Source organism: Rhamphochromis longiceps, linkage group LG16, assembly GCF_057381845.1.
Source record: "Rhamphochromis longiceps isolate RC_006_pf linkage group LG16, R_longiceps_female_GT1.1, whole genome shotgun sequence".
NCBI lineage: Eukaryota > Metazoa > Chordata > Actinopteri > Cichliformes > Cichlidae > Rhamphochromis > Rhamphochromis longiceps.
The window spans coordinates 18479229-18507077 of NC_140572.1; the positions used below are offsets into that span (position 1 = coordinate 18479229).

Consider the following 27849-nt stretch of genomic DNA (forward strand, 5'->3'; position numbering starts at 1 on the left):
TGGTTTCAGATATCGGCCAATTGTTCTTGGGTGAATCAATGGAAACATCTTGCCAAAAAAAAGTCGTCTATAAAAGTGAAAAAATGAAAAACCCCAAAGAAAATTCCCTCACATTTTTTTCACATTTGCTAGAATGAATGGTAACCCTCGTGACTTCAAACAGCGCTGTGATCGGATTATCTATCGGCCTTAATCTCGATATGCACAGCCCTCATCTGGCCTGTGAGAGGAAGAAATTATAATCCATCGCAACACCACATGAATCAGAGACTGCCATATACTGCTAAAAATCAGTACCTTTGCTTTCTTTCTGTCAGGGGGACAAATGCTGTGATGACAAAAGCAGAAAGTGCAATAAACGTGTATGATGCTTTATTATCTACAAACAGCCTCCCTATGATAGCAGATATTAGCCATAATCACATTACATCCCTATTATAAGATAAAAATAAGCCTGTGTGTGTATTCTCCTTTATGTGTAGATTATGGACAATAAATCTATGAATGAGGGAATTAAATAAAACCACATCCCAGACTGTTATGTCACTGTGGGCTCTTATCACGGTGCATGTGTCCCGTTGGATGTAATCCAGATGTTACCCAGCTGGATGTGGGTTCTGGTGGGAGAGACGAGGATTTATCTGTAAGGAGACTCATTGGAGATGCTGCTCAGCCAAGCTTCCAGACACATGGATGCAGATGCAAGCGTTCGCATGCCAATTCCTGCAGGCCCTCCCTCTCGCCGATTGTAGCCCAGTGGCCTAGATTAGCTCTCCCATCTCCCAGTACTGTCCTGTGTGAACGCGCAGGAAGTAGGACTCGCAGGAACAATGTGTCATCTCGTTGCTGCGAAACAAGGCGTCGTCTCACAAATCGTGAAAAATGTGTGCGGGAGTTATAGAGGAGCAAAGGTCCCAGGCGAACATTTCAAAGACCGCACCTTCAGGACTGTGGCCAAACAGTCTTGGGTGAAAATGATGTGACGTGCTGGGAGGTGGCTGATTCCTGTTTGTTTTTATTTATTTATTTCATTTCTGAACGCTCACAGCACACCCATAGCCTCCGCTCTTTGATCATCGGAAGGGCGTGAGCGAGCCTGTGCAATATGTAAACAGCTCTATGAGCCATAATTCCTATATTCATGTCCTCTTTCCAGCTGGAGCTTTATTTTTTATTTTTTTACCCTCTACTCTCATTTCTGGGTCTAAAATCAGGTTAACGTTTTATAAGGAGCTTAGCACAGAGGGCCACAGTGTGCCACTAATGTAATAGAGTATCTCTCTCGCTCTCTTTCTCTCACTCTCTCTCTCTCACACACACACATTCTCATCTGTCCTCTTTTCTCTTGTGCATTTGCTCACCCTGTCAGGAAGTGACCTTCTCTCTCTCTCTCTCTCTCCCTTTCTTTCTTTTCTCCCAGCCTGTTTTTTTTCCCACCTCCCTCACTCCCTTCCCTCGGTATCTCCCTCCGTCTGCAGATGTGGTATGTCTGAGGTTTAATCATTAAGGCAGGGACACAGCTGATACAAGACCGCTCCGTGAAGAGAGGAGGACGATCAGGAGGGACAAGTTGAGGTGCTTGGTTTTAGATTTTTGGTAAGTTCAGCCGTTGTTTTCTTTTTTTTTCTTCCTCCTTCCCCATCTGGAGTGCGTGTGTGTTTTCCCCCAGGGAATGTCACCTGGTGGAGAAATGTTGCAGCGTTGTGGATCATTACGGCGTTGTGAAATCTTACAAGAATCTCTCTGCAATGTCAATAATCCACCGGATTATCCTCTGTTTCTCTGGGAGCTATAGTTCAGCTCAGTGAACGGTGAAACCGCAGGGAGCACTTCACTGCGGAGAGGAAATCAAGTCTGAGGTTTACATACTGTTTAAATCGATTTGCTTAAACTGATCGCAACTGTTTTGAGGATCGAGTGAAAAGGGTGTAATCGGTGACATGAGAGGTGCAGTGTGGACTTTGCTTGTTTGTCCATAACCTGGCACATCTTGTCTTATCAGGCAGTTATACAGCCTCATGCTCTGTTGACAACAGTTCCTTAGATACACCAGCACCCTGCAAAAGGTGGGATATACTAATGTCAGGCCGGTCTTCATGAAAAAAATTGGAACTGACTTTAGCATAGAGTAGCACGCCAACTCAGTAAGATGGTAAAGCAGTGAAGGAAGATTTTAGCTTTTGCTTTGTTCATCATATGTGCTGTACAGTGCGATGCCATGCTTCAAATCCACGTTCTTGCTACTCTGCAGTACCTGGGGTGTTTTTTCTTGGCAATGCCACATGTAACATCGATTAAGACGTTGTTCATCTTGACAACAGACTGTCCTCACCCAGCCCTCCCAACTGATAATGAACAGTAATAAACCTTTGAACCTCGAGTCCATGTTTACTCCTGCAAAGACAACAAGCGAAGTGTTTTCCACTGAACACTTAACTGTCATCTGCTCTACACTTTTTTTTTCTTTTAGGGATCAGACCGATGGAGTCTTTCTCGGGAGACGCAGAAGAAAGCGCAGAGGACGTCGCAGGTGAGGTGATCTGTCTCGTAGTTTAACCTGAGAGTGCTAACACATCGTCATGAAGTGAAATATGAAAGAGATGCTCATTGATAGAACGTCTCGAAAACAGAAAATAGAGAGTGTGTGAGAGCACGTGAGTTCTCCTTGTTCACGTGCGCGTGAAATGCTGTGACCTGGATCTGTCTCGGTCTCAATCTCTGTTAGGACGTAAAAGATCCAAGATCAAGGATCTGAAAACTCGTCTCTTTGGGAAAAGTAAGAGAGCAGGCGGAGAAGGAAATACCAAACTCAGCCAGTCAGCCAGTGACATCACTGCAGGAAAAGATCTCGGATCAGAAGAAGATTTGGTGTGAGTGTTTACGTGACACGACGCCTTTCGAAAAATTCTCTTTCAGGTTCACTTACTTGTCCTTACTTTGACTCGTCCTTCTTCTGGCTCCACTTAGATGCGCACAGGCCATCATGGGATCGCGGGCACTGTCCCACGACAGCATCTTTCTGGATGACCTGGTCATGACAGAGCCTGAACCCACCAGGGTCTTATCTCAGGAGAACGTTCACAGCAAAATCAAAGCTCTCCAGGTACGGCACTTCTTTATTTTAGGCCTGTTGTTTAAACTTATGGTAACAGTGACTCTATTAAAATCCTCGTGATGCGCTCTGTCATCACAGATGACGCTTCAGCAGCAGAAAATGCATTTGGGCCCACCTCCTATGGTCCTGCGAATGAGACGTCCACCAGATCTGAGCAGCCAGGAGTCACTTCCTCACAGTCCTCCTCATGATTCAGGAGAAGACAATACATCTCAGGAAACCCTTACAAAGGTGCATAATCCTGCTGATTAGATGATGCGTGGATTCAAAAGCAGGATTTGCATTTGTTTAAATTTAACAAGCAAGCATAAAGTGTTCTGATCATATGTTTTTATTCTCAGCATATCCCATAAAAAAAGGCCAGCGCTGTACCCCCATTTTTTCCTATTATAGTTATAACTGAAAAAAGTGGGGTTATAAATACCTATATAGCATCATTTAAGAAAACAGTATATAGCAATCCCTAAAACAGCTGGTCGCTGTAAAACGTTTTATTTAAGCAGGAGAAAGTGGTGCATATGTTGGGGACTATTTTAAGACACAGATTAATGCACCGTAAATCCTCAGGATTGACTGGACAGAAACTTCAAGAGAGGAATCTGTCATCTGAAATGCTGTTTCCAAAAGTCGAATCAGTGATGGAGCCAGAGGGTTCTTATGTAAGGTGCACTGTTAAACTGTGTCCCTGCCAGCCTGGCCCCTCTTTGGCTCCACTCCATATAGAATATCAGATAGGTAATAGAGGTTATCAACAACCTGTTAGGTGAGGCTGTGTGCAGACAGGAATAGGACCCAAGGTGCAGACTCCGGAGACAGTCGTGAACTCAAAAAGGCTTTAATTAGGTACTCAAAAATATAACATAACTAAAAAACTCAAAACAAACTTAAACTGGAGGAATGACAGAACACACAGCTAGGAAAACGGTAGATCGCGACACGGACACAGAGAAACACAGGGCTTAAATACACAGAGGGCGCAATCAGGGAATGGGTAACAGGAGGGAAACACAGCTGGGGCAAATCAGGCCTAACGAGACAAGGGGAAGCAAAACCAGACACATTAACATCAGACATGGACTTTCAAAGTAAAACAGGAAACACATAACACAGACTGAACAAAGACACAGACTCGCACGCACTGCAACAGAGGGAACAGAGACGTGGGACCAGGGCAGACACAGACACTGACTGGACATGGGGATATAGCCACTAAGGACACACAGAGACGCGAACTAGACAAGGGGATACAGCTGACAGGGGAGACAGAGCAGCTAGAGAAGACAGAGACATAAACTATAAGACAGAACTCAAAGAAACCAAAGACTAGAAAGTATAAATAATATAATAAACTCAAAACCCCTGGGTCAACGACCCAGGCATCCTAACACAACCATGTGTGATACATTGACATAATAATCCAAAACACTGTATTTTGTAGTTCTTTCTCTTAGCCCATTGTTTGCAGGATTGTACAGCGATTTTGTTGGCCTTTTTTTCTTTGCAGGCGATATCTCAGCCAACATCTCGCACTCTCTCACCCATCCCCAAACCTGCACCTATCAAATCTCTTCCCTCGTCTCCATCCCATGCTTTTCCTCTTTCCGTCCCCTCTGTTTCTCCTTCTGCTGCTGAGGTCCCGTCGGATTTTAGAACACCGGCTCAGTTCGCTTCCCGATTAGACACTTCTGCCGCACGCCACCGAATGTCTATCAAACCCAGAAACCAGAGGGCCAGCACTAAGATGAAAGCTGCCGCGGTAAGTTGCTGTAGTTATTTCTCTCTCTTGTATGCTCTTTGTATAAGCAAATAGTGCACCGCCACTTCACTTTCCTGCCCTTCATATCTCTCGCTCTTTTTTTATTTATCTTCAGACTGTCTCTCAGTCTCATTTAGACACCATGAACAACATTGACCGACCCGAGCCTGTCAAAGAACTAAAACACCATCTTGGTGCTCAAGAAGAAGTAACAGTGGAAACAAAAGAAGAAGAAAAAGTTGCTGTTCCCATTGTACATCAGCGTCTTCCTTCAAAATGTGCAGAAATGGCACCGGTCACATCAGAGGCGGTACCCAAACCAACAAGTCAAAGTTTCTCCAAACAGGACTACGTTCTTCCTGAGACTGTAGCCTCCCAAGTACCTCGAGTTAAACCTCGCAGACGTGTGGGTTCAGCATCTGGTGAACGTCCACACTCGTCCTTCATAGAGTCAGGACTGAAGGAACAAAGACAAGGGGATTTGGAGAAGCAACTAATGCCTCATGATGATAATGCCTCAGGAATGGCATTCAGGTGTTCCTCTGCTAGCCAGGAGGTTCAAGGTGATAGCGAACCCACAAGAGGAATTAAACGATATGCCCAAGGATCTGGCTCTTTCCACTTTTCTGTCACTGCATCGAAAAACAGAGATGGAGAAAGACCCCGATCGGGCAGTTTTTTGGGAGTTTTGGAACAAGCTGAAGCCAGGAACAGGATCAGTAGGGAAATGGAGGAGAAAAACAGGGAAAAGGAGGAAGTTAAAGAGCCAAGAGAGCATCCTTTTGCTTTAGGAAGGTTTCGTCAAGAAGGCGCACCACCTAAAACCTCAGCTGTTCCCTGGGACAGGAGTGACAGCTTCAAAAAGGTGGAATCAGTGACAGCATATAAAGATGCACCTGCAGACACAGGCGCTGCTGAGGCGGAGGAGATCGAGAGCAGCCAGGAAGAGGTGGAAGAGGCGGTGGAAGCAAAGGAGCCCCAGGAGGAACAAGGAAAAACAGCTTTCGGTGTCAAACTGCGCTCCACATCTCATTCACTTCGATTTCGGCTTGATACATCTTCTAACAGGCATTCAAAGTCAGCACTGGGTGAGGACCAAGGTGACCAAAAATGCCAAGAAATAAGTGAAAAAAAGTTGCAAGAAAATGCGTCTTGGATGCCATCCTCCTCTGGAGAGGTCAGACCAGCTGGTGAGTCTTTCAGAGCTCCTAACATTGTCATGTAGAAAGTTTGAAAGTACTTAAAATAGTTTTTAAAAATGTCTTGCAAATTCAGAAAAATCCAGCTAAGTAAATTAGAACTAAAAGGAAAAAGCTAAAGAATTTAGGCAAAATGTGTAAAGTAAAAATAAAATAAAATAAAATAAAATGAAGACTAGATTGAAATAAATATGTAATAATATAGCATAACGCTGACATAATGTCAAAATATCACACTGGAATCACGCTGATTATAGAAGCTGATGTTTAATTTGGAGATCTGCTTTAAATTTACACTGATAGTGAAGCAGCGTCTCACAGCCATTATCTCTTTGATTACAGAGTTAATATTACACAGATGTGCACCGTTGTTGCTGTTTAACATGGTAAATAATCACTCTAGGAAGATAAGATTTTTACTGATCACAGGGGAACTTTGTACTCATTAAGATACCACCCGGGCAAACTTTAACGGTAACAGTGCTGCCGAGCGTATCTAACAGATTTGTGTGTCTCCCTTAGATCAAACCCCATCTGGCTTCTCTCCTCCAGTCAAACATAATGCTCCATTTGCCAGCGAAACGTCCGACGTTCAGACGACGCCTGCAAACCTAAAAGAAGCAGAAGCTACACCCCGGGAGCCTCAACCTGCCCCGCAGGCGACCTCATCTGAGGTGTCCTGGATGGCTCTGGCCATGGAAAAAACCAAGAGCCTTCAACAGCTTTTCATTAGTAGATTCCCCAGAGATTTTGCAGGAAATTTACAGGCAAACATGCAATCTTCAGCACGACCGCAGGCACAAGCGCAGCCCACAAATCCAACAGAGACTTTTACACAAGTACGGACACAGACTGTGCAAGCTGCAAAGCAGCCATCGGCAGAAACGAATCAAAGCAGAAGCCAAGCACAGACTGTCAAAACATCACCAGGATTTCTGCAACAGAAGGCATCTCCTGTGCTGTCCAATGCCTCCAGAGATCCACAAATGTCAAAACACACCAGTGAAGACCAGATGAACACAACTAAGTCTGCCTCACATTCAGTGGTAACCACCAATCCGTGGACAACCCATTCTCCTTTGCGCTCCCCTTCACAAACAGACACCTCGTTTCAGTTTGCACAAGGCAGCGCCACACAGTCTCTTGCGCAGTCTTACCTTTCCTCAGGCCAGCAGCAATCCTCCTGGAGCAATCGAGGTCTCCAGTCTGCCCAGCAGCTCAAGCCCACACCTTCAGCGCAGACTTCAGCTCCCGCAGCCTCGTCAGCTGTTGGTTCTGCTTCAGCTTTTGCCTCAGGAAGAGGGGAGAGAGAAGCCAGTGAGCAAAAAGAGGCTCCGCCACTCACAAGCCGAAGAGCATTTTGGTCTGGTTCTGTAAGCGAGAAGGCTGCTTTTTTAGAGAGACGGGGAGAGTGGACCACACCACCTGGACCCAAGGGGGTTTGTGGTACTTCTTTATAACTATCTTTCATATCATTTGCCATCCTCACAGTGCTGCCTGACCTCCCCTTGCTGTCTGTGGCAGTCAGATCAATGCCCATTTGAAAATATAAATGTTTAAAAAATCTCTAAGTCTCTATTTGGCAACTATAACAGTAGCCTAGCATGTGTCCGTCATTCATTTGGTGTCCTGGTGGCTACCAACATATTGTTTTATTGCAATGGAACTGATGATTTTGACTGGGTTTATTAGCAGGTTAAATTTATGATTGTTTCTGGACTTTTTATGGCACTTTTTCACGGTGGTTGAAATGCAGGCCATGAACAGATAATAGGGATTTTTTGAACTGACAAGATTGTCCTGAATGTGTGTTCTTAGGTGGAATTGAGGAAAACGCATACAGACATGCAGGGATCAGGTGAATCCCCTACCTTGGCAAAAAACGCACCTGTGATCAAAGATACAGATGAAAGACAAGCAGTAAACCTTGCAGGTGTGTTTGCTCAGAGTGATAATAAATCATTGCTGTACAAACACCTTTTTAATATTCTTAATGAACCCATTTGACCTAGATTTTTTCTGCGTTTCGTTTTTTAGAGTTAAGCCCCACCAACGTTGCAGAAAGGTCGCGTGAGGACAGATGGTCACGGAAAAATGCAGCGTCTTCTTCATCACCGTCATCATCACCCACACTGCCCTCAGTGCTGCAATCCATGTCTGACAGCGGTCAGCCGTCCTGGATGGAATTGGCCAAGAGGAAGTCAATGGCCTGGAGTGATAAGACCATGGACTAAGAAGGACACGAGTCGATGAAGAGCCCATCATAAAGACTAAAACCGCTTCTGTCAGACAGCCGGTTGTTTGATGCCGTTTTAATTTGGATTTAAGTGTTAATGTTTAATTACGGAAGAGGATTAGGGCTACTGGAAAAAAGAAAGTGGGCACGTCTTTTTTTCTTCTTTTCCAGAATTCTGAGGAAAACGTCAGAATTCTGACCGTAAAGTAACAATTTTGAGGTAAAAGAATTTTGAGTAAAAAGTCAGAATTCTCACATTAAGGTCAGAATTCTGACTTTTGCCCACTTTTTTTTCCCGGTGGCCCTAATCCTCCTATTTAATTGAGAGTGAGGGAAGCAGAATATCTTCTGAAAGTTCATCATGATCGCTGTTATTCAGTTAAGGACGAATATTTCATGTGATTGAGCATTTCACAGCTCTTAAAAGTTTATGTTAAATAATAAATTTGTAAGGACGAGTTTGTTGTTGTCATTGAATGACTTAAACTTCAAGTAAAACGAAATGGTCAAATTACATCGCAGTATAGTCATTCACTTGGTATCACCTGAATATCTCCTGAAATTGTCCATCAAACTGCTAAAAATAAACTTCTTATAACACACAGTATGTGGAGAGCGACAGTCAACGCTGAAAAATGTCCCGAGCTACCTGTTAGATTAACCTCTTGTCTGCCGGTGTTTCCTGGACGTTTACTTCTTCACTAACTTAGTCCACAGCCCCACCTGCAGGCCAGATCTGAGACCTTGTACTAAGCTCTACAGCATTACAGCAAACATGGATTCAAAAATGGTATTTTTTATTAAAAAGTCTGAAATCAACAGGTACCTTATTTTCACACTTTAAAAAAGATGGGTGTGATTTAAAAGTAATAAAAAATAAAAAGTCAATTAAAGCTGACATTTTCAGGACCTCTCATGGCCTTACACTGTTAACATGACTTATAATAACCCCGTACCATTGTTAATAATTCATGTTAGCCCATGCTACACCCACACAGGTGAGTCATCTCCTGGGACTATGTGGGTGACGTCGCTGTCAGCCTTGTTTGTGCATCAGAGATTCTCAGTGTGAACATTTAGGCTTCCTAATGTCTGCTAGATAAATGAGGCTAGATTTGTGAGTTCATAAGTTTTAATGTATAAAACAACTTTTGAATTTTTTTTCAATTAGGCAGTTTATACTTTCAATCCTTTTTACAGCCATATATTTTGTAATAATTGCAGCGTCAAATAATAAGAACAAGTACAGGACTTCTCTTTGACATCAGGAGACTGCAGAGTATGAAAAAGGTTATCTGATGTCACAGTTTTTACACTGGGATGTAACCCATAATGCACTGGGCTCCCAGGAGACAGCAGCTCAGCTGTGAAATTAGTGTTGTCTGGGGAAACGCAGAGTAACACTTTTTTTTTTAATGAGCTTTACATTCTGAAATATTTAGCACACAGACTGGCCTTAAGTATAACTCTGTCACGACAATACATTTTCTGAATTTAAGGTTAAACAATTTAAAGGAAATTATTATTAGGGAGGGAATAACAAACCCGACTGATGCTGATACAATCTTGTAGTTAAAGTGGGAGATGAAAAAGAAGCCAACAAGTATTGTTAGCTATAGGTTATAAATACTCTACTCCAAAATCTTGTGCACCTGGTTGTCAGACAATCATGCCGGTATTTTCAGCTTTAATGGAGAATCTATAGTGGAAAAAAAGAATCCGCTCTACCTGGATTTGATTTTCATCCCCACATGGCTCTGTTATCTGGCTGCCACATAACGCCTCTGGAGAAGCCATTTCTTTTTCTACAGGACTCAGCTATGTTTGCTGGCACAAAACAGTTTTCTTTGCGTCACACAAACCCAGTCAGGTTGCGTGTTCTTCCAGGTAAGTTTTGCAAAAGTTCTGTTCCCAGTCATCAGTCATGTGTCCTCTGTGTGGCACCTGAATATCATCATAATTATAAAACTCACTGCCAAGGTAATCACAACCTTAACCATCCTGCAGCCCAGGCACTCACAATACAACTGACTCACTCACGTCAGTCTGCTATTCAGTTCTGCACCATGCCAGCCACCCACAACAACAACACAACTCACCTGTGCATTCATTAGACTCCAGATAATTATAGGACATTAACTGATGTAACAACAGTTCACTGTCACTTGTTAGCAGAAGAGCAGATTGAAAGAGTAAAAAAAAGTAAGAACTTCAGAACATGAAGTCAGACTTCCACGTTTGAAGGAATGAACTTTAAATGATTCTTTTCTCTTTGCATTACTTGGATTCAGACCTCCTATAGGTCCACTCTAAATGCTGAATATAGTTACTTGTTTTAATATTAGAGTACAGCTTCTGTCTTTAACACCAAGTGAAGTCACCAGCAAAAGAGCACATGTTCTTTAGCAAAGATTAAACAAAGACAAGGTTAAATAAAACCTGATGTAACGTCATTGGTCTTCACTTCTATTGTGAGTTAAAGAGTGTTTGTGTCTTATTTACTGTGAAGTAACCGGGACATCCAGAGCCAGTTTGGCTCCCTCACTCGTTTTTTCCCAGGGTGAATGTAGCTGTTGATTATAATGTGGATTTGGGGTCCTGTGGGTTAATAAAATTATGACAAATGACACATCCAGGAAACCTTCTTTTACACAGTCATTGTCTCAGCCATGTGTATAAAGAGTAATATCACTCCTAGCTATAGTTTGACAAAATCAATATCTTTGAATTAGAGAGACGGTGCCATGTTTGTTTATTACTAGAGATGGCACGATACCACCTTTTTATGTCCGATACCGATATCATAAATTTGAATATTGTCCGATACCGATATGAATCTGATATAGTGTGTTTTTTAATTAAAACTGTTTTTTTAATATCTTGCTGCATTTTGTATAAGTTCAGATTCAAGTTTTAAAAAAACAAACAAACACTAAAGCTATTCTGTTATACCTGTATGCAAAAAATACACTGCACCCAAAATATTTCATAGTTCAGCAATACTGATCAATCTAATAAACTTAAACCTACTCCATCCTCCCTATTCTGGTATTTTAAAGAATAAGCAACCTAATTAATAGGGTTGCAAACTCCCACTAAAAAAAAATAAAAAATAGGGAACCACCCTCCACCTCATGATGCTTAATCGACGTAATCAACATTAATTTGATGCAGTGTGGAAAAAAATGCACAGAAAGCCATTATTTTTCAAGAATAATTAAATAGATTCAACATCTTTCTTCAACAGAATTGCAGACTGCACAGATGGTACCTTCCCAAAGGAAAAAGTACTATAGCTTACTAGTGTATATTAGGCTTAATAGTTACTATATACAGTAATGGACTTCTATACATTTTACATCATATTAAAACTTTGGGTGTAAGATTCAGATAATTAATTATTAAAAACTAGACATTTTAAATGAGAATAAGAAAGAAGAGTATGTCTTTGTGCCCCCCCCCCCCCCCTTTCCCTGTAAATGCCCTATCGGCCCCCCTTGGCTAAACTTTGCTAGATCCGCCCCTGCAGACTTACCAGCCGTCAGCTACGTAGAAAAAGATCCTGGTGTAGAAAGTAATATTAAATAAATTCTAACAACAGCTTATCAAGCTTAAACGTGCTGCTGTTGTTCAGCCGCTGGTTTCCTCTTTCTGGCGCGAAGTGGGCAATAAACAAACAAGAGACACGGACTCGCGACAGAAAAGCCGATCAGCTGATCATTGATCAGTTTCACGATTGAAGTAGCAGCAGGAGAGGGAGGGGGAGAGAGAGCCAGTCGCTCCATATATCGGTTGTTAAGCTTAACGCTGGAATGCTTTACAAACATTCAGAGATGAACTTACACACTTGCTTTACTTCTCTCTGGGATAACTTCCTCAGAGATGAAATGCTGGTTTGGTAGCGAGGCTACAAATACACACAGCCGCTCTATCACATGAGCACACTGCTCCGACGTGCTACGGTTATGAGCCGAGTTGCGCCATGTCGCAAGTTTTGTGAGGTGCTTTTTTGATATTTAATGGATCGGATTACATTTTTTATTTCTCTCCGATATCCGATCCAGTAATTTAGTTTATCTGACCAATACCGATACTTAATATCGAATCGGTACATCTCTATTTATTACTGTTTAATTCTTGATGAATACATTCATATTCCTTTTTTTCCCTTTTAACAATTCAAAAACTGAACATTAGCCACCTTTGTAGATCCAAAGCACCTGGCATTTCTTCAGCTTTGCGGAGACTGTGGTGGTAAAGTGGGCCATCTAAAAATCTGAAGGTTTGTGGTTTGATCCCTGGCTCCTCCTATCTGCATGCTGAAGTATCCTCTGGGAAAATACTGAACCCCGAATTGCCCCCGATGCATCCATCAGAGTGCGAGTGCAAATGTTAGACAAGGGTTAGGAAAAACCTGCTTGTAGGAATCTGTGTGTGATTGGGTGAATGAGGGTTGCAGTGCTCAGTCACTGTAAATAGGTGCTATATCCGGCCATTCATCAGATGTACTAAAAACTTGAATTACTTTCCTCCTACATGGTTTAATATTTTACTCTCTTTTCTCAGGCAGTTCGATTGTGCTGTTGTAATGACTAATGTGACTAAAACATTGCCACTGCAAACTATACTAGTTCATAATGCAAACTGATATGTGACTTTAGTATTCCAAATGTCCACGTAATCCACTCATCCCTGAGGTAATGGGCTACTACAACAGGACTAATGAAATAAAATCCACGTCATGCAGGCAGTATTGTAAAGATTTTATTAAAAACACATACTTTACAATAAAGCTACATCTCTATTAAAAAAAATCCAGTCACAATTATATTTTGGTGTGGGTGCATCCAGATATAAAAAACAGTCCATCTTCCCGCAAATGTAGTTTCCATTGCTACCGTTACTGCTTTATCCACGTACAATGGATTAAAAAATATATATGTATATGTATATATATATATATATATATATATATATATATATATATATATATATATATATATATATATATATATATATATATATATGAACAATTTTTAAATAGTGGAAGGCAAAAAAGAAATTACTGTAAAAAAACAAACTTGACAGCAAAACAAAAATAAAAACAAATAACCACTGTATCTTTATTAAACTTATGCTTAACCAGGAAGTAAAACTAGAAAGTAGGGATCTCTTCTGCGAGTCCTGGATCTTTTTCAGCACAGGCACCTTTTTACAACGACAAATGTACTTAACCCAAAAAATCCATCACCACACGTAAGACAATTCAAGAGAACTAGGACAAGAATCACATACAATCATATTAATAACAATCAATAATATGATTTCATGCAGCTGCACATCACCTGCAGTATACACCATCACCCACAGGGTACAATTATACTCATACAGTATATTTACACTACTAAATGAATCAACAACATCTTTGTTCCTTCCAGGTGACCAAACAGGCACCAACTTCTTTATCTTCATTTTTACCGTTTTCAAGAAAAGATCAAAAGACTGAAATGTTTCAGATGACTACAGTGGTGTTGCTATGGGAGCTTCGATCCTACGAGAGAAAAGTGAAAAAGGTGAAATTAGAATTTAAGATGAGGTTACGCACACAGGTAGAGAAAAGCACCAAGACATTAGAAGAAAATAAAAAATGAAAGTAGTTAAGACTAAATGAATGGCACTTCATCCACACCTTCAGGTATATTTGTAATCTTTACAAATCAGTCTTTTGCTTAATTTGCAATTAATTAAAAACCCCTAAATGCAGTTCTGTGAAATTGCCCGCTTTTATAGTTTTCTCATAGTTTTGCATAAAACCTCTTCAAACCATTTCATACACTGAATCATTTCAGTGTATGAAATGTATCCATTTTCTGTGTCCTCGGTCAGGATTCTAAACATATTTCAGTTAAAATACAATAACTCTGGAGTCGTTGTAGGATCACAGTGGTGCACTGACTGATACTGCCAACCTAAAGGTGTGGCTGGGATATTAAAAGCCATGCAAGATAAAAGAAGAATAAAACAACACACCACTGGGTCAGAGTGTGTCACTAGCTGTGTGTGGATCTTACAGAAAGGCGGTCGTAGTTCTTCTGGTTGTTACTGCGTGGAGGCTGAATGTCGATGGAGTGGTAGCTGGGAGGCAACTCTGACCAGTCCTTCCCTTTTCCTCCTTTTCTTCTCATACTGTCCTCTTCATCTGAGCTCCAGGACCCGTTGCGGTGCAGGGGAGGTGAGTAGCTCCTCTGCCTACGAGGAGCTCTGCTTTGTAGCTCATCCATGAGGTCATCGCGACTTCGGGCACGGTGCCTGGACGAACTCCCTCTCTCATTCCTTGAACTCCTGTGAGATGCTCTTCCCCGCCTGTTGTCCCTATCCGAATCATCAATGTAATCACGCAGGATTCCCCGCCTGGGAGGAGACGCACTTCTGTATCTGTCTCTTGATCCACGACTGTTGCGGTGGAGACCACCTGCTGAGCGGTTTGTACTCCCACTGGACTGGCTGGATATCCTGAGAGCCCCCCTAGCTCCATCTCCACCACCAGGGCCCCTGCGTGAAGAAAAGCTGGGTACACGCTGGATAATAGGAGGCAGGGTGATCACTCTTCTCTCCATCCCTCTCGTCCCCATCTCATCCAGTGCTGACAACACACTCGGAGGCCCTGGTGTGTAGGAAACTTGTGGAGGAGCATGCTGAGCCTGTAATGGAGGCACATTCTGGACAGCATGAGGAGCCATCCCTGGTGCAATGACATCAAGCCCTCTCACTTGATTCTCGAAGTATTCCAACACCTGGTTGTTACCATGAATGCTGCCACGCACACTGCTGTTGCCATAGTGTAAAGGAGGAGGTGGCGGCTGCTGCTGTAGGCCCATGGGTGACAGCTGCATGGGAGCCATGGCAAAGTTGTGCTTGTTTGGGTAGTCTGAGTATGAATCTGAAACCAAACTGACAGCGATTAAGAAGATAAACAACAACTGTTGAACCTACATGAACTCAAGTTATTCTCTGGACATTTGAAGGGAGGAGTATTGTTTAGAGGAGTATTGCCAAATTTGTACACAAACAAGGAATTTGTCGCAGTGTCATGATGAAAAAACAGTGGTACAGAAATAGAACATATGGTATTTGCAGTATATGTATATATATATATTACAAAAACACAGAAAAGGAATATATACTAACTACCTAGAGATACAGATATACAGAGTACAACTAGAAAATAAGAAATAAGTAAGCCTACGATTAAGTGCTTTAACTGAATCTGGTGTGCAATGTTGTTATAGGCTGACTAAATAAGGTTGTTATTGTAGCATATAGTCCAACAGCCTGGGGAAAGAAACTATTCTCATGCCGTGAGATGTCTGTTCTGCAAGGTGCATGAGTGCACAGGGAAGGCAGGGGTGGGCCCAATTACATTAAGAGATTTGATTGAGCAATCCAGTGTCAGTAATGAAAATGAACGAATGGGCTGCTGTCAGTGCTTGTAGGGCCGGTGCATATGTGTTGCATGTAAACGTTTTACAATGAAAGGCATTGTGACCACTGAAATGCTCACATGAAGTGTTGAACCAGTATTAAACACAGACTGTATAAAAAAGACAAAGCCAGTACAGAAGATTCTTAAACCAGTATTCTTTCTATTGGCCAGCAGGGGGCAACTCCTCTGACTGCAAAGAGAAATCAGACTGTATATAATTTTACCGAATAACTATTCTTGCTTTATTGCCTTAGTAAACATTTTTCTGTTTACGTGCTCAATCACTTGTTTCAACACTTCCTGAATACAACATGAAGTTTATTTTGTGATTTATCATCAGCTTTAAAGTAAAAGAGAAGATGAAGCAGAATATGTTTCAGGTCAGTGCTAAATTATCACGATGCATGTTGTACGAACATGCAGTGCCCTCCGTTTCTGACTAATATCAAAACCAGATTTAAAAAAATACAAACAGGTGTGAAAAAGCAAGAGTGCACAAACCAATGAGGGAGCTTTGAATCGTCTTTTATGTACAGTCTATGGTTTTAACGCTGTTAGAGTAACACAGATACAGACAGGGCAGCATAAGCAGATTCCAAAAATTGAGGCTTCTTGCAAAAAAAGAGTTCACGTGGTGGAAACAAACCACATTACAACCAGAGGTAAAATAAATAAATAATAATAAGGGCATGACTGCAATACAAGCCTGCTTCAAAGGTTTCTATTGCAGGTCTGCTACCTTCACCAGCTGAAGTGAATAAAAGCTCTGATGCCCATATTCAGAATTCCACATTGTTTGGGGGTTTATTTTACGTCATTGCAAATAAAGGATTAAGGACAAGTCTTATTGTGCTTTCCCTCACTCACCTGAATACAGAATGGGAACGCCCTGGGAGGAAGCATTGGAGCTGATGGGAGCATAAATGGGCTGACCATTCATCCAGGGTAACATAGCTTTCCGAGCTTCTTTCAGCATCTTGTGCTCCATCACAGCTGAAGTCAAAGCACATGGAGCAAGCAGTTCAAAAAGACTGATATAGGTACTTAACCAGCAGATACTGATTTACAGCAGAGGGTAATAATAATACTGCTTGTTTTTAAAGTACACTGGACCATCTCAGTAAATATTCTGTCTTAAAACAAACTGAGGGGAATTTCAGCTTACATTTCTTTACTAATGTATTTCCTCTTTTGTAGCATGCCGTGAGAAGGGCACATAATTACAATGTGTTTGCAGAGTGCATATTTCACATATTTTCGAGAGCACACAGGGCTGCGCACACACACAGGATTATATGAAACACAATGACACATCTGGCAGCTGCGGCGACCTTCAAAAGAACAGTGCTGCATACCATTTACAATTCATGTCCTCGTCAAACGTTTAGAAATTTTTCTCTATGGATTTTAAATTTGTTTGATCTATATCTACTCATAATAACTCTCTTTATCTTAGACTACAGGCTTACTTAAAAATAATTAATCAGTTTAAAATTGCAAAATGGTTTATGCAGTAATAATGAGATACGGCGTATGGGTTCTCTCCATGCACTGTGGTTTCCTCCGATGGTACAAATACATGTTTATTAAAAACTTGTGAAACATTAAACTTTTAACTAATGCCTGATTTAGACTTCTGCAGGGAGCCATTGCAGAGATCTACGTAAGTCGCCGACGTCATTGCCCACATTTATACTTTTAAGTGGCTATGTGTTATTTACCATGTAGTCGTATCCCAGTGTTTCATATACAGTGTTGGGGAGTAACGGAATACATGTACCAGCGTTACGTATTTAAAATAAAAAATATGAGTAACTGTATTCCGTTACAGTTTCCGTTTAAATAGGTGGTAATCAGAATACAGTTACTTTGTGGAAATAAATAGAATACACGGCGGTCATTTCTTGTTTCATATGTTAGCCTATGCCCACTCTATGCCTTCTCCAATTTAGGTGATTAAAAACAGTTGGGTGCAGGTTTAGCTCAGTTGGATGAGCATGTAATCATATGTCGTATAGCTGAGAGAGGCCGGCCTGGGTTTGAGTGCAACCTGCGGACTTTTTTTTCTCAGTTTCCATTCAGGATTAATACATTTTCTCTGATTCTGATTGCTGGAAATCCAAACAAAACACACAATAACAGGCTCTAATGTAAGCGTCCTGTTAATGTTGGTGGCGTCAGTTACATGGACCCAGAGCCAGCATTTCTTACTTGGACACCACATCATAACAAGAATGGGATGGGTGAAACTTCAGTATCTTCGGTGTACTATTGTTGTGTGATTTTTATCACTATTAATGAAGGCTACTCGCCACCAAGCTAACACTGTTAGCTGGCGTTGGCTGAGGTTAGTCCATAGACTGCAGACTGTTAGGCCGTTTCTAAATACTCAAGTACGCAAGTCTGTACTCGCCTTTTCGCTAGTCTGGACTTCGGAAGTTCACACAGGAGTCCGGACTTCCCGAGAACGCAGCGCGATCGTTCTACAATTGGAACGGCAGTGTACTTGATGAGCTATGACGTAGATTTCCAGCTGAAGCCTATTCAGCTGCAGTATTTCTACTTTGCCACATAGTTACATGTTTGAATACTTTTCTGGCAACAGAAGTTTCTTTCTCATGATTTAGTGAAGTGAATCTTCCACATGTAGAGCTACAGCTAAAAATGTACAATCAAAAAAAGCATTTCTTCTACCTTTTTCTGGACAGCAGCATGTCCGAGGGCAACAAGGGCAGCGGACGTAGCAGCAACAATTCTGCGGGCAGCACTGACAGCAGCATATGCAAAAGAGCATGATGAGCAGGAGACCACCGATGATGATTAACAGGACCGTCAGCCAGTCTGGAGCAAGTGACAGTAAAACATAATTACTGACAACATTACTGATATAGCAGTATATTTTACATTTTACTACCTCAAATAACTCGACTTGAAGCGACTGAGGGGACTTACGGAAAACGATGAGCTTGACTTCACGATCCGAGTCCCCTGTTGTGTCACCGGGAGCATCAATGGTGCAAAAATACACACCGTTATCCCACCACATCACCTCAGTGATGACCAGATCAGCAGCTGTTGTCAGAAAACATCACATTAGTCTGAAATGTGAAAGAAATTGAAATACATTTAGACTGTACTGCAGCATTATAGTTATGATGTAATCAAACATACTGTTTCGAATTGTAATTCTGCGGTTCCTGTATTCCGCACCCAGGATGGGCTCATTGATGCCCCGTTTCTGGATGACAGTACGAACGGTGCGCTGGCGGTCCGGGCAGTCATTGGAGGGGTCCTGACCGAGCTGCAGAGATGCCTGATAGGCTTTAGGAAAAAAAGGAAATTATTTAAATAGGAATATAAGTACATATGCTGCTTAAACCACTGAAAAACAGTCTGATAGGAATTAAAAATATGAAGGAAAATTAAACAGTACACACAAAGATTAAAAACACACAGCTGATGCCTCAAACCTGTGTAAAATAAAAAAAAATACAATTTTTATTTAAATTTTTATGAAAATATGCATAATGCAGAGCCTTGCAGGCTGAAATTAGACATGTCTGTAATTCTGTATGTGTTGGTGTGAAAAGGAATGCAAGGATCGGGTGTGTCTATATGCACACCACACTGAAACAGGGCAAACACAATGGAACCACTGCACGCTTGTCATGATCTCTGGTATGGACCCTGGGATTTTCAGCGGTGTCGAGTTGTGGGTTTTTTGTTTTTGTATTCTTTGATATTCATAATGGTTTCCCCTCTATTTGTATTTGTATTTTCTTGGTCTCTTTATGTTTTCTTGTTTTGTGCTTCTTAAGCACATGCTGGAGGTTAACTCCTGTTTTACTTGAAGATTAGTTTTGTTCCCTGTCTGTCCTCCCCTGATACCCTGGTTGCTTTCACCTTTTGTTGATTAGTTTTCACATCTCACTTCTCATCTGTGTCCCATCCCCCATCAGTCCTCTGTGTATAAATAATCCTGATTACACTTTTTCTTTTATTGTGCTGTCACTGTATCCCTGGGGTTGTTCCCTGGAAACTTTGGATGTCATTTGTTATCTCGCTGTGGATTTTGTACTTTGAATTTAACCATGAACCTAAAAAGGTTGTTTTTTGTTTTCTTAGGTTTTGCATTTGGGTCCTTTACTAACAACCGTAGTAATACTTAGCCCAAAGTTAAAACTCAGATATGCAATGTTTGGATCCACTGTGCATCTTTCTGTTTGTCAAAATATTTTTGAAAATTACTGTTGACTTATTTGAAATGTTGTCCAGCTGAATTAAATTTTAATTAGTAACTTTTTGAATAACTTGTGTCGTGTTCAGGGTGCTCCCCACCTCTCACCCGGGGCTCAAGGCTCTCACAACCAGGGCCCTATACTACAAAGCAAGATCAACATACCTAAGTTATCTTTCTGTTATCTGGAGTCACTTAAACTAACACTGGCAATCTGGATAAGCATTCAGTGAATCTGGTTATCAGCTCGCTAAGTAAACCCATCGTTTCCCCTGCTTGCTGACGTGAAAGTGGCAGCATCTGACTAACCCCACTGATGGGTACCGGGAGCAGAGCAGCTAATTTTGAATGGAAGATGAAAACAATAATATTAGAAACATATTATTTATCAAAATTATTACATTTTTATATTTTCTAATTAGTTTTTATTTTTATTTCATTTTGATTACTCACTCGCTTTTAATTCATTTCAGTGTCAGTTAACTTGCAGAGCGGGCTTGTCTCAGATTAGTTTTTAATTATTGAAAATGTTATATATATATATATATATGTATATATATATATATATATATATATATATATATATATATATATATATATATATATATATATATATATATATATATATATGAAAATAAGGAAAACATACTGTTTGATAACATTTTGAAATATTGACTTACCTTTTTGTGCACAGATAGCTACAACTGATTTACTTTGCTGTTAAGACTGGTTTGTATCAGGATCTAAGTCAATATTGAATACATTTTTGGTAATTTATAAAAGACTTGCATATTTGAATCCTTTGGTCTACAATAATAGAAACACAGGATTCTGAGACCAGAAAAGGGAGCTCATATCCTGAATCCTGTGCGGCAAAGATTTGAGCAACAAAAGGAAAGAAAAAGGGGTCAAAGTTTCAGTTAAATATTAAACAAGGTGATCCACAGGAGTCATTCATCCAGTCGGGCTGAAGACTAGAACTGTAAAAGCAGAAATTACTGCCTCGCTGGTATACGCCTTCACCAGCAAGTCACGTTGCAGTTTTTGTCAACACAAAATTATAAAAGTATTTTAACTGAAGATTGAAGGTGATTCTAATAAAACAAACGCTGTGGCCATTACAAAGCTGGAAAGTGCTTCAGGCGTGGATGCTGACAAAATGAAACTACAAACTATGAACACACCAACAAAGCACAGAAAGAGTCTAATCTGTTAATATCTGCTCATTTTAAAGTACGTGTATCAACAACGTACCATCCTCTTCTTCCACCTGTAGCCTCACCTGTGGAGTAGTAATCCAGTACGGGGTCTTTACAGAAGGATTTGAACTTCCAGGAGACCAGGACGTCCTGCTGGTTCGCTGAGGTTGAGTAGTCACAGCGCAGAATCACAGAGGCAAACAGCATCGTCCTCCTCTCCGTCTCTGGAACATTCACTGTAACGGACAGCAGCTCTGACACAGGAAGGGAGAATGGTGAGATTGGACTTTAAAAACTTAAACAGCAACAACTGATTTGACACACACACAATTGGAATTGATATTCCATCAGCCAAAAAAAAGACCTCGTGCGATGGCTGCTGAGTGATGGATTGAAAAGAATCTGACCAAACTGGTTAACAGTTTACGCTTGAAATGCTTAACTGTGCGCAGATTGTACTCTATTATTACAAGTAATAACAGCCTTCAGTCACGATCTATAATGGCAAGTTTTGGAAAACAAGCTGATGACAAAAAACATCTGCTGATGGACAAATGTATCAGTTAAAGTTAAAGGTAAAAACTTTCTCCTCAGTTATCCTTGAACGATGCCAGCTTTACTCAGTAGATTTATATCTCAAAATACAAGTCCCCAATCAGTTATTTTCCACAGTTTATTATCTTTGTTCCGTCCATCCATCCATCCATCTTCATCCGCTTTGTCCGGGGCCGGGTCGCGGGGGCAGCAGCCTAAGCAAAGAGGCCCAGACCTCCCTCTCCCCAGCCACCTCCTCCAGCTTATCCGGGGGAATACCAAGGCGTTCCCAGGCCAGCCGAGAGATATAATCTCTCCAGCGTGTCCTGGGTCTGCCCCGAGGCCTCCTCCCGGTGGGACATGCCTGGAACACCTCACCCAGGAGGCTCCCAGGGGGCATCCTTGTCAGATGCCCGAACCACCTCAGCTGGCTCCTTTCGATGTGGAGCAGCAGCTGCTCTACTCTGAGCCCCTCCCGGATGGCCGAACTTCTCACCCTATCTCTAAGGGAGAGGCCAGCCACCCTTCGGAGGAAGCTCATTTCTGCCGCTTGTATCCGCGATCTCGTTCTTTCGGTCACTACCCACAGCTCGTGGCCATAGGTGAGGGTAGGGACGTAGATCGACCGGTAAATTGAGAGCTTCGCTTTTACACTCAGCTCCCTCTTCACCACGACGGACCGGTGCAGCGTCCGCATTACTGCAGCTGCAGCCCCAATCCGTCTGTCCATCTCCGGCTCCCTTCTCCCATCACTCGCGAACAAGACCCCGAGATACTTGAACTCCTCCACTTGGGGCAGGAACTCATCCCCGACCCGGAGTGGGCACTCCACCCTTTTCCGGCTGAGAACCATGGCCTCAGATTTGGAGGTGCTGATCCTCATTCCCGCTGCTTCACACTCGGCTGCGAACCGTTCCAGTGCGAGCTGGAGGCCCTCACCCGATGAAGCCAACAGAACCACATCATCTGCAAAAATCAGAGATGAGATTCTGAGGCCACCAAAGCGAAAGCCCTCCGCCACTTGGCTGCGCCTAGAAATCCTGTCCATAAAAATTATGAACAGAACCGGAGACAAAGGGCAGCCCTGGCGGAGCCCATCACCCACCAGGAACGAGTCCGACTTATTGCCGGCAATGCGAACCAAGCTCTTGCAACGGTTGTATAAGGATCGAATGGCCCGTAGCAATGGGCCAGACACCCCATATTCCCGCAACACCTCCCACAGGACACCCCGAGGGACACGGTCGAATGCCTTCTCCAAGTCCACAAAACACATGTAGACTGGTTGGGCAAACTCCCATGCACCCTCAAGTATCCTCGAGAGGATAAAGAGCTGGTCCAGTGTTCCGCGACCAGGACGAAAACCGCATTGTTCCTCCTGTATCCGAGGTTCGACTAACGGACGAACTCTCCTTTCCAGCACCCTGGCATAGACTTTCCCAGGGAGGCTGAGGAGTGTGATCCCCCTGTAGTTGGAACACACCCTCCGGTCCCCTTTCTTAAAGATGGGGACCACCACCCCGGTCTGCCAGTCCACAGGTACTGCCCCTGATCTCCACGCAACATTGCAGAGGCGTGTCAACCAGGACAGCCCTACAACGTCCAGAGCCTTCAGGAACTCGGGGCGGACCTCATCAACACCAGGGGCTCTGCCACCAAGGAGTTGTTTAACTGCCTCAGTGACCTCGCCCCCGGAAATTGGCGGGTCATTCCCCTCATCCCCAGACTCTGCTTCCTCCTCGGAAGACGTGTTAGTGGGATTAAGGAGGTCCTCGAAGTATTCCTTCCACCGCCTGACAATTTTCTCAGTCGACGTCAGCAGCGCTCTGCCAGCACTATACACAGTGCATGTAGAGCACCGCTTTCCCCTCCTGAGACGTCTGACGGTTTGCCAGAATCTCTTCGAGGCAGTCCGAAAGTCTTTTTCCATCGCCTCTCCGAACTCACCCGAGTTTTTGCTTCAGCCACTGCCCGAGCCGCATTCCGCTTGGCCTGTCGATACCTGTCGGCTGCCTCCGGAGTCCCACAGGCTAACCAAGCCCAATAGGACTCCTTCTTCAGCCTGGTGGCTCCCTTCACCTCTGGTGTCCACCCTTTGGTTCGGGGATTACCACCACGGCAGGCACCAACCACCTTGCGGCCGCAGCTCAATGCAGCAGCTTCGGCAATGGAGACGCTGAACATGGTCCATTCGGACTCAATGTCCCCAGTCTCCCTCGGAATGCTGTTGAAGCTCTGCCGGAGGTGTGCGTTGAAGATCTCGCGGACTGGGGCCTCTGCTAGACGTTCCCAGCACACCCTCACTACGCGTTTAGGTGCACCAGGTCTGTCCAGCGTCCTCCCCCGCCACCTGATCCAACTCACCACCAGGTGGTGATCAGTTGACAGCTCAGCCCCTCTCTTTACCCGAGTGTCCAGAACATATGGTCGCAGATCTGCTGAACAGGGTGTTCGTTATGGCCAAACCGCCATGGCACCGCTCGGGTTCAGATCAGGGAGGCCGTTCCTCCCAATCACGCCCCTCCAGGTCTCGCTGTCGTTACCCACGTGAGCATTGAAGTCTCCCAGCAGGACAACAGAGTCTCCAGGTGGAGCACCCTCCAGCACCCCCCCCAGGGACTCTAAGAAGGCTGGGTACTCTGAACTGCCACTCGGCGCATAAGCGCAGATGACAGTCAGGACCCGTTCCCCGACCCTAAGGCGCAGGGAACAAACCCTCTCATCCACCGGGAAAAACCCCAACGTACCGGCAGCAAGGGGATATTAGGATACCCACCCCAGCCCGCCGCCTCTCACCAGGGGCAACTCCAGACTGAGACAGAGTCCAGCCCCTCTCCAGGAGACTGGTTCCAGAGCCCAAGCCATGTGTAGAGGTGAGCCCGACTATATCTAGCCGGTACCTCTCAACCTCACGCACTAACTCAGGCTCCTTCCCCACCAGAGAGGTGACACCTCTCTGGTGGGGAAGATAACATTATCTTTGTTATAAACTAAAATTTGTTGATGCACTAAATGTTAGGAACTATGTGAAAAATGTCTTTAAACCATTTCTGCAGTTAATATTGCGAGTCTTCTTTTTAGAGATTGTTCAATCCAAAACTTAATATCTTCTCATCACAGAGCCATTTTTAAACTGAAGAAGACACTTTCTAATAATAATAATATGAATATGAATTTATCTCCTCACTATAATAATAATAATAATAATAATAATAATAATAATAATAATAATAATAATAATGGATTGCATTTATATAGCGCTTTTCGAGAACCTCAAAGCGCTGTACAATTCCACTATTCATTCACTCTCACATTCACACACTGGTGGAGGCTACAGTTGTAGCCACAGCTGCCCTGGGGCAGACTGACAGAAGCCAGGCTGCCATATCGCGCTATCGGCCCTTCTGGCCAACACACTATGCAAATAATGAATACTGAATACATGATACTGAATTACAGGTTGTAGATTTTCTGGTTCCCACATGTCAGGCTAACGTGTAAATGAGCAAAACCCAGTAGGAAGATACTTAGGAGCAGAGACTATGTTCATATTTCTACTTATAGTTGAAGTTGCTTCTTTTATTAAGTTTGAGCTGAAAAGTGTTTGTGATCATTGAGCTCTTAAAAGTATTTGGTACTTTTTTCCTTTAAATCATAGCTGCGTTAACAATCTATGGCACAAAATACTACAGTTCCAATAAACAAGGCATCTTCAAATTACTTGTTTTCATTGACCAACAGTTTAAAAACAGTTTCACTAGCGGTGGAGTGTTCTCCACATGTTCTGTTCTCCACAGAATATTTGCAATTATTTCCTGCTCCCCTTTGTGTCATTAAAAAAAAAATCAAACAAAACATGTTTAGATTAACTGTCATTTTGGACAGTTACAGGAAGTCATGATGGGTATATTAACCAGTCTGTGATACAAGTGGAAAGCATGTTAAAAAGATGATACGTGATAATTAAGTCAGCTGCAGTGCTACTTATCTGACAAAGATTATTTTTACTGTGTGCTGACATAATGTGATACATTCAGTGTAAAGATTGCACAGTATTACACTGAGCCACACCTGTGATCATGGGAACCTGTTTCATGAACGATATCAAGCTATTTTATACAATTACAATACAATACAATTTTATTTATATAGCACATTTAAAAACCCGAAGGCACACCAAAGTGCTTCACAGTAATATGGAGAGTCAACATAAGTCAAAAACAGGGTACAAATCGGGCACAAGCACAGACAGGATAGAGGCACTAACAGACCAGGAGAGTTAGATAAATACAAAATATGCTACGAAGACAAAAACAGCAGTAAAATTAATAAAAATAATACATTTAATAAAATCTAATAAAAGATTTAAAAGTTTAAAAATTAAAAGATTTAAAAGGGTATTAACTGGTCGGGAAAGCCAAGTCAAATAGATATGCTTTTAATCTTGATTTAAAGGACTGGATAGAGTCTAAGGCTCGAATAGAAGCAGGGAGGCTATTCCAAAGGTTGGGTGCAGCTGAAGCAAAGGCACGATCGCCTCTGGTGTTCAGTCTAAACTTAGGTTGGGCCAGGAGTAATTGACCTGATGATCTTAATGCACGACAAGGAGTGTACAAATTGAGGAGGTCAGTGAGGTAGCTGGGCGCAATGTTATTCAGGATTTTAAAAGTGAGTAGCAAGATTTTAAACTCAATGCGATATTTGATTGGTAACCAGTTTAGATCAACAAGAGCCGGAGTAATAGGGTCAAATTTTCTAGTGCCAGTAAGAAGGCGAGCCGCAGCATTCTGAACGAGTTGCAGCCTTCGAAGAGAGAAGGCTTGGAGACCACAGTAGAGAGAATTACAATAATCTAACCTGGAGGTCACAAAAGCATGGATAAGTTTTTCCAGGTCCCTGTGTGGTATATAATTTCAGCCATAAGCACTCTTGCCAAACAGGTAATTTTTAAATTCTATTGATAAAATCCCTTCATAGATCCTGTTGAACACAGTCTATTAGCCCATATGAACATCTTGGCACTACAGAAAAAGGCGAACCAGTGGTTTAAGGTTAGAATAATCGGATTTTAAAAGTTTAAAATGGTCTGTATCTGTTATTTTTGACTCATTAATCCAAATAAGTCCTCAATTATAGATGACCGCTGTTAGTAAATTATTATTATTAATAAACTGTTAGCTGAAAGTTCCTTTCCTTTAAAAATCAATAAAAACTCAAAAGAGAGGGGTTAACATAAACGTCGCTTTGGCCCTCTTTTGTTTACAGCAACTTAAACAAACCCCCCACGGAAAAGTAGTGGAGCGGTCACGTGACCACAGGTCGGCCTTGTCCTGTTTACACCTGCCAATAATTAACTTTTAAAAATTACTGCTAGTTTCGACTTTTTTGCTTTAGTCGACACACATCTCCATTTAGAGCGACATGTATGAGGAAGAAAGTGCGTTTGCTGGAGAAACCTTTAAAGCCTCACCTGTTGGCAGGCGAACCAGCAGAAGCGCCATCAGGATCATATTTCGCATCTTGCTGCTCTGTATCCTCCCGCGGAAGCTCGACTTCTTTTACTGACTGAAAATCCACAAAAATCCGGAATGTTTGTAGGAAACCGCCTCGCACGCGCCGCTGCACATACTAACGAGACTTCAGTTAAGCTACAACGTCAGCCCGCTCGGCTGTGCGGCTCGCTTGCGATGAGAGGCGAGTACCGTAGTTACAACGTAACAACCGACAACCTTCCAGTAAAGAGGCGAATCATCCCCCCTCCCCGCTGGCCCGTTCCTCCACACTGCTCCAGGTGACATCAGTGGCCCCGCCCCCTTTGGCAGGTGCCGCAACAAGGAAAGAGAAAGAAAGAAATAGGACGATACCGAGATAAGCTTAATATACGTTCTATGACACTGGATACTATAGCTCAGGTGAAAAATAGTCCCTCAATCAGAAGTAGGGGAGACCGGGGATAGTTGTAACGTGGGTCAGTTGTAACACTTCCAATTTCTCCAATCAGGGCTAAGTTTCAAATGATGTGACTCATCCTGTGCATGCCCAATTCAGTTCTGCTATCACATGTGAAAAATCAGCACATTTTGTCAAACA

At 42.5% G+C, this 27849-nt stretch overlaps 2 protein-coding genes across 5 annotated transcripts; one reads left to right on the forward strand and one right to left on the reverse strand.

The window, feature by feature from the left end:
• The first annotated feature begins 20 nt into the window (after positions 1-20).
• On the forward strand, positions 21-8782 carry cracdla (cracd like a). 3 transcript variants are annotated; one of them, XR_014907992.1, is made up of 10 exons: positions 21-1596; positions 2471-2530; positions 2726-2870; positions 2968-3103; positions 3194-3346; positions 4620-4871; positions 4987-6061; positions 6593-7516; positions 7889-8003; positions 8108-8246. XR_014907992.1 is itself a non-coding variant. In XM_085385430.1 (10 exons), the coding sequence occupies exons 4-10, from the start codon at positions 2984-2986 to the stop codon at positions 8302-8304; spliced, it is 2829 nt and encodes a 942-aa protein (XP_085241556.1). In that variant the 5' UTR covers positions 21-1596; positions 2471-2535; positions 2726-2870; positions 2968-2983; the 3' UTR covers positions 8305-8782. The 3 variants fall into 3 exon arrangements, 2 of the variants coding, with proteins under 2 accessions (XP_085241556.1, XP_085241555.1); XM_085385430.1 differs by having other exon boundaries at positions 2471-2535; positions 6593-7509; positions 8108-8782; XM_085385429.1 differs by having other exon boundaries at positions 6593-7509; positions 8108-8782.
• A 4546-nt stretch (positions 8783-13328) lies between these two features.
• ildr1b (immunoglobulin-like domain containing receptor 1b) lies at positions 13329-27522 on the reverse strand. 2 transcript variants are annotated; one of them, XM_085385068.1, is made up of 8 exons: positions 27230-27522; positions 21309-21479; positions 18961-19110; positions 18742-18861; positions 18484-18630; positions 16657-16782; positions 14378-15246; positions 13329-13857 (listed from the first exon to the last, which is right to left on the reverse strand). In XM_085385068.1, exons 1-8 carry the CDS (start codon positions 27276-27278, stop codon positions 13819-13821), a joined length of 1671 nt encoding a protein of 556 aa, XP_085241194.1. In that variant the 5' UTR covers positions 27279-27522; the 3' UTR covers positions 13329-13818. The 2 variants fall into 2 exon arrangements, with proteins under 2 accessions (XP_085241194.1, XP_085241195.1); XM_085385069.1 differs by having other exon boundaries at positions 14337-15246.
• Positions 27523-27849: the final 327 nt, after the last annotated feature.